Source organism: Abrus precatorius, unplaced genomic scaffold, assembly GCF_003935025.1.
Source record: "Abrus precatorius isolate BTA unplaced genomic scaffold, Abrus_2018 Scaffold7, whole genome shotgun sequence".
NCBI lineage: Eukaryota > Viridiplantae > Streptophyta > Magnoliopsida > Fabales > Fabaceae > Abrus > Abrus precatorius.
Window position 1 is genome coordinate 30,741,408 of NW_020874417.1, and position 7,224 is coordinate 30,748,631.

A 7,224-nucleotide genomic window follows, 5' to 3' on the forward strand; every position below is an offset into this window, starting at 1 on the left:
ATAAATTGTCAGATTCCCAATAATTTAAATGCAAAACTATACTATGGTCCATTTAATTATGAGAAATTACTTTTTAAATTTATTTGTTAATAATTATAAAAATATCATTACTTTCGATTGATTTATATAAAAAATGACAAAGAAACCAAAATGTTATTTTCACCACTTCCTATGCAAATCTTTTAAAATAAAAAAAATTTGTATTTTTACAATTATTTTAAAAAATCAAAATCTCAAACTAACATATCTTTCCTCGCTTTCTTTGGGGAAAATTTCTGAATGCTAAATTGTTTCTTCTGCCATTCATTATTACTCTGCAAAAGAAACGAAACAGATAATGTGTAATTATGTTAACCAAACTGCACCTAAACAGAAATGCATCAGAAGAATGGAGGACTCCAAATGAAACTCACTCATTGCACCGATCCTCTCTTTTACCAGAAAAATGGTAAAACAGCAACGACTATAGTATTTCAACTTTTTTGGGTAGAAATAAAATACAAATTCTACTGCATTAGATGAAATAAAATACACGTTACTAGCAATAAAGAGCAAAAACTATGGTGCAATGGACCTTTTCAGTATGGCATCGCAATGTAAGCACCTTGAACTTCAGAGACAAATCAAAACTGAAACTCTTAAGAATTCCATAGTTTGGGAGAGAAAAATAAACGTAAGCCAACACCATCCTTAGTGAGCATAACATACCAAACTTAAAATATCGTATTTCATCATCTTATACCACTGCAAGATGTTCGGTTTCCGTGTTGTTTCATTCATTAGTTGTACTGTTTGTGGTTTTATACATGAATAAAATGCTTTGGAACGAATTTCACATTCATAAAGGAAAACAAAGAGCAACAGCTTGCTCAGATTCGTCCATTCAACATTGATCCAGGAATGAATACCACAGAGTTTAATAAAATCTGTCAAGCCGTAATAAAGTAAAATGTTCGATAGTTTTGCAATTCAGACGTGCAAAAAAGAGCATTGGCATCGAGAAAGAAAGTCAAGTAATAAGAAATAGGTATATAATTTGGGTTTAACCTACACAAGTATACAGGAAGTATTCTTAACTAATCAGGAAACTACAATCATTAAGCACCAACCCTGCCTGGATAATGAAGTACATACATAGGTACACCTACAACAATGGCTTTGTTTAAAGCCTATGTATTCCAATGTATTCCACTAAATATTGAATATTTACCATTTACATTCTACTAATGCTTATGATTAATATTCAATGAAAGTTTAATCTGTCACTGATCTTCTGAAATTATTAGTAAGACTGGTAAGAGATTGGGCTACTTCTATCATGGCGACGCGACCTAGAACGGCTAACGCTATCCAATGTTGCCCCAAAAGCTCTCCGGCTGTATTCATAATTGTTGCCACTATAGTGAGATCCATACCCACTAGATTGGTCAATTACACGAGAAGGAGGAACTGGCATTGGGTTTAAAAATGTAAAAAACTCAGCAATCATTAACCAAGTTCTAATGAGTCAATTTTTTTTTGTCAATATAACTTCAATTTAGACATAAAAGAGAAATTTTAGCAGGTGAGAAAAGCATACATTACCTTGGGAATGATTTACAGCATAATCTGAAAATCGATCAGGAGTTGATAACTTAGCAGGGTGCTGAAAATTTTCTGAATTATTTATTGGCACTGGATAAGGCCTTGGTCGTTGAGAAGTATTTGATGCAGGTGTAATTGCTGTAGAACCGTTAGGGGTAGTTTTTTCTTTCCCAGATATCTGTTTATTGGCAGACTGTATAAGTCAATTCACAAAGCTTAACACCAGGACAAAAATCTAAAATTTCAATTACTATTTATTACATGGATTTTTAATAAAACCTATGGAGCCCATTTATACAATGTCTCAAGGTATAGTTGGACACTTCAATACATCCAAACATAGCATATGGCACATGGATAGAATGGAACAACACATTCTATCTTGATTCATTATTCTTGGTTTCACCATTTTTAGTGAAATCAAAATACTCTATAGTTTAACCACATTTCTTGTTTTGTTCTATTTTAAAATATATCAAAAATAGAATAGAACCTATATGTTTCGTCCTGCACCAGGTGACATGTATCCCAAACAGAACAGAATGGAATACTCTGTTCAGTTCCATTCTCAATCTTTCATCCATTTCTGTTTATCAGTGTTCTTTTTATTTGTTTTTTATGGTGTTTGTTTTATTTTTCTTCAACACTGTTCTTCCAACTTCCCAATGTAACTGAATATGAAAAGTGCCAGAAATCTGGAGTGAAAAATTAATCTGAATTTAAAAAAGAAAAGAAATAAACCAAGAATGTGAAGTGGAAGTCAAGTTCTGCCTTCACTCTTCCTCACATCAACTCATTCAAATCTGTTGCACCTTCTAGGGTTTTTTGCATGGCCTTCGCAGTCACAGCTACTTCTTCACCATCGTTGTTGATTTACACTTAGCAGCACCAATTCTCCACCTCCTTCTACCACTCATGGTGGTGCTCCTCCGTCTTTTACTTTCTCTCTTTGTACCACCTCAAGGTGGAGATGATGATACTGATAATGTTGACTCTCATCTAATTACCAACAACAAAAAGCTTAGAACTATTTTTCTAGGATGCTTATATGAATACACCACCTCACAGTAGATTTGTTCTGCACCCCCGATTCAGGAGAAGGAGATACACAATCAACAAGCTAGTGAAAAAGTGAAGGCGGGCATGGATAAAGACCAATTGAATTTCAAAGGTTAAAATTTTAATGAAGTATAACACTTTTCAGAATTTAATAAAATAGAAGAGAATAAAAAAAATCCAATATCTGGTAAAAAAAAAAAGGCAAACTATGGCTGCAAGCTCAAATTGGAAATTTTCATTACTCAGTATAAGCAGTAACCATGGAAGCTTACTTGAAGAAAGGTGGGGAAAAAGGGGGGGGGAGAACATGAACAAACAATAGTGAATGGTGGAGAATTACCAAAAATAAATTGTTGGATTAGTTTACTGTTGATGATTTAACATCTATTTAATGGAAAGACCTATTGTAACAATAATTAGAGTTTAGGGACTAACAGAGATGAAATCAAAGTTGATGGTGTCTTTCTGCAAAAGCCATAATGTTTAGAATGATTATACAATTTTCCGTGATTTTAAAAAGTACCAAACACAGAATAAAACTCATGTTATGTTCAATCCCATTAGGTCTATCAAACACTGCAGCAAAGATGAAACAGGTTCACCCATATACCCAGCGATAGCCAATCCCATAATGTTGCATAATAATTCTTGATCAACAAAGCTAAATTTTCATTCAATAATTTCAAATAAAGATTGAAAAATATCTAAGTCTCAGTAGGCTGAAAGCACAGGTGTCAAGAACGCACCGCAAACTTAAGTGTTCTGTTGTATAGTGTCACGAGGCCAGAGAAGAGCCTGACAGCATAGTCTGCAATCTCCTCAGTTTCATATTCTGCAAAGGCAAAACCTTTGGGTTTCTCCGATTCCTTATCTTTAGGAATGTACAAGTCTACCACTCGTCCTGCTTGAATTAATATATCATACAAGACCCTGTCTGTCACCCTCTCATCCAGATTGCCTGAGTCAAATAGAAGTAATTTAATCAGCATCCAAACATAGATGCTTAAATTATCAATATTTATGCACATAACCAAAAGCCTATAGAAAGTTGACTTTGTACAAATAATAAAAATCTTGATCAACCATCTTTATTAAGAATTGAAATCCTGTTATATAAATCCCATGAAAATAATAAGATAAATGCATGCTTGGATAGAGAAGTGCAGAAACACAACTGAAGCTGTAGAGTGTAACTGAGAATAAAAAGAAATACATTCTACAAATCAGTGTAGCAAGACTTGGGATCATCCAAAATTCCAAAAATTATTAAGCATATTAATCAAAGAATGATTTCCATCAACAAAACCTTTGGCAAAAGTAAACATAGAAAAGAGAGAAAATGAGCTTAACAGTAACACATTAAAGGATACTTTCAGAATAACTACATAAATATGAACCATAGTAGTCAATCTCAGATAACGGCGGAATGACCAACCTCAAAAACGCTATAGCGGGGATAGTGGTAGCGGGATGACCGTTATTATGAAGTTTTAATACACACACATACATGCTGAAAAATTAAAAATTAATATATAAATTTGGAACAAAACAAAAAGGAAAACTCAAATTAGAGAAGGAAATAAATAACAAACAGCAAAGGGTGCAGGAGCAGCCATTGCTTCTACTTGAAGCTTTGAATTTGAAATAGAAATGAGTAGGGGAATCAAAACAGAGAAGGAAATAAAAAAACAAAAAACAAAAATAGAAAAAAAAAAGGTTCAGTCACTGGAAAATGTGCAGTTCGCCGGAGATAGAGAAGATGACCGAAAAGTGTTTGGATGATGTCGGAAGCTTCACTAACCTTGAAGAAGACGACGAGAGATGAAGAAAATGACTCATCGGAGATAATGACCGGAAAATGTCCCTTTCTTGTTAGAAGCCTTGTCAGAGATGAAGGTCACACTCCAGCGATGGAAACAAAGATGAAATGAAAGGAGAAATGAGGGGAGAGCTGAGAGGAGAGTTGAGAGGTGAGTTGAGGGGCTAGGGTTTGTGAGAGTGAGGGAGAAGATTCAAAAAATAGGGGAGGGGGAGGCGAAATCCCACAATTGCCCCCAATATTAAAAAACAGAGGGCAGATTTGGAATTTTCAAGGAGGACAACATAGTGACCGCTATTCATGGCGCGATAGCCGTGACATTGAACTGCAACGCTATATGGTCACCATAGCGGGACTGCTCCGCTCCACCGCGATAAAGGCTGCTATGGCCACTATTGATAACTATGATATGAAGAAAACCATCCCCTATTGAAAGAGACAGAGCTCCTATTAAAAGACTAAAATGCTAAGGAGTGCATTTGAGCAAGCATAACTTCCATTCTTCGTGCATCAAACACAATACAAAGATGGAAGAAGAGCTTCAGTGAAAATCTACTTGCTTAATCTCCACCAGCAAACTAAATATAAATAGAAGTTCCATCTTTCTCTTTTTGTCTTATCTTCCTTGCTCCTATAGTACTTTCCATCTTTCTTCTCTAATGTTTTTTTTCTCTGTTAAAATAAAAGCTATTTGCAGTATGCAATGTTTGTTGTTCTATGATGTCTCTAGGTAGAAAGAAATGCTCAAACTTTTAAAAAGGAAGACCTGTACCCTCAGGGATGTTTTTGGGCAAGGTCATTGTGTTAATTTCTACTTTCTTGAGTCTCTTGAGTAGATTTAGAGGGAGTGGAGAGCTATTTTTAACTCATGATTTTGTAGGATTCCCTTTGTTACTGTAGTTGGTTTTCCTATAAATTTGTCTATGGTCCTTCCTTTCCTTCGTTTGTATATTGCTTCCCTTCTGATAAAATCTTCTTACAACAACAAAAATCCTATCAGTATTTGTTCACTGCAAACAAAACATATTGTAGCATACAGAAAATGTAATGAATCATGTATCAACTTAATCTCCAACCTCTCCCCTTTAAAAAACATATCTTCATTCAAGAATCACAACTTACTCTTCATTGTCCTAACTAAAACATATGCACTTAGAATTCGTAGTATTTTTACTTTCAGTAGTCTGCTTGATAATTGTTATAATGCTGTTGAAGTAATAAACAACTCTTTGATGGTGGCTAGAATCAGCAGATTAAGTTGCAATAGCCTTCCTAAACTACAGATAAGGAAAGCAGAAAGAAAGCAAAGTGAGAGGTTAAAAGCTGAAAATGACTTTAAATGGACATCTTAAATGAAACTCTTAACAGTCAACATCTTTCAACATGATTAGTATTAACCCAAAAGATGATTGAATTAACAAATAACTGACTATCAGTTACTTTGCCACAAACCCAAGGAAATTTTCCTATCACATGCATAAATCATTATAGACAAAAGACACACAATAAGAACCACATACTGAAACACAACTTTATCTCACTTCAGTCTGAGAATGTCTCTTTAAAAAGTTGCATTCAGGTAACCTATTTGGCTATTTTTAAGAAAAATAAATAACTAAACAAAAAAATTCAATAAATAAATTTCTTACTATGCTATGAAGAAACTGAAGAAAGAAAAAAAATAATGAGGTTACCTATATAAACAGTGCAATTTGAGTTGCCAGACATGGCCGTATCTGGTCTGATGTGAAGTCCAACCACAATATGACTTTGCACCCCGGATGAACCTCTAACCAAACATGGGATGAGAATCAGTCGCTAATAAGTACCAGAACCTAAAACAAGGGAATCTGAAGCTGAATAATGATTTAGGTGGTAATGTTTAGACTTTCAGAATTTAATATTAGTGTGTTACGGGTTTGCATATACAAGAGTGTTACGGGACAATGACTCTGATCATTGCAGCAGACTGAAATTCAAGAGAATAATGAATATAGAAAGATTAAATTTCCACAATCTGCTCTCAGAAAAAAGTTTAGCATTAAGTTAAAAATCCAGAACAATAAATAACAGTACATAATATGATTTAGAAATACGATTAATCATAAAGGCAATCAAAAACCTACATTCTGATATCCAAGCCGAAACAGAGACAATATAACAGTTATTTCCTCGGCAACCATTTCACCGCAGCAGCTTGATAATTTCAATTTGTCTCAATAAAGAACTAAATAGTGATTGATTATCCAGAAAACTAGGATAACAATTGTCTCGTTATTTCACTTTTTTTTTCTTCATATCAATGTTACTTTTCTTGTTAGTGACTATTACTAATATCCACATGCAAGGCCTACGGTGCATCCAAACCCTAAAGTTCAATGTTCAAATTAACAAAATAGTTTCTACCAAACTCCAACCTGATCTGATCTCACAAAATCAACCTAGAACTGGAACCCAGATTCATTACGTTATAAAAAAGACACCGCAATCAAGAATAAAAGAATCAATAAATAAACAAAAATATTTTAAATAGAAAATTAATCAGCAACCAAAGACAACCACGAAATTTCATGAGATAGAGAAAAAAAAATGGACGGCGTGCCAACCTTGAGCATTTAGGATCGTGGTTGTGACAATTAATAACACGAAAAATTCGAGGAATTAGGGTCAGAGATTGGAAGAGTGTGACTTACAGGGAAGAGCTCGATGATAAGTAGAAACAGTAACGACAAGATTGTTCCAGAATAGCTGCTGTGGGGACG

At 34.2% G+C, this 7,224-nt stretch overlaps 1 protein-coding gene across 5 annotated transcripts; it reads right to left on the minus strand.

The window, feature by feature from the left end:
- Positions 1–576: 576 nt before the first annotated feature.
- On the minus strand, positions 577–7,224 carry LOC113872415 (RNA-binding protein 7). Of its 5 annotated transcripts, XM_027509953.1 has the most exons (6): positions 7,156–7,189; positions 6,157–6,251; positions 3,390–3,601; positions 1,585–1,777; positions 709–788; positions 577–629 (listed from the first exon to the last, which is right to left on the minus strand). In XM_027509953.1, exons 2-6 carry the CDS (start codon positions 6,188–6,190, stop codon positions 624–626), a joined length of 525 nt encoding a protein of 174 aa, XP_027365754.1. In that variant the 5' UTR covers positions 6,191–6,251; positions 7,156–7,189; the 3' UTR covers positions 577–623. The 5 variants fall into 5 exon arrangements, with proteins under 5 accessions (XP_027365754.1, XP_027365752.1, XP_027365751.1 ...); XM_027509951.1 differs by having other exon boundaries at positions 583–788; XM_027509950.1 differs by lacking the exons at positions 577–629; positions 709–788 and adding an exon at positions 1,006–1,449 and having other exon boundaries at positions 1,585–1,762; positions 7,156–7,224.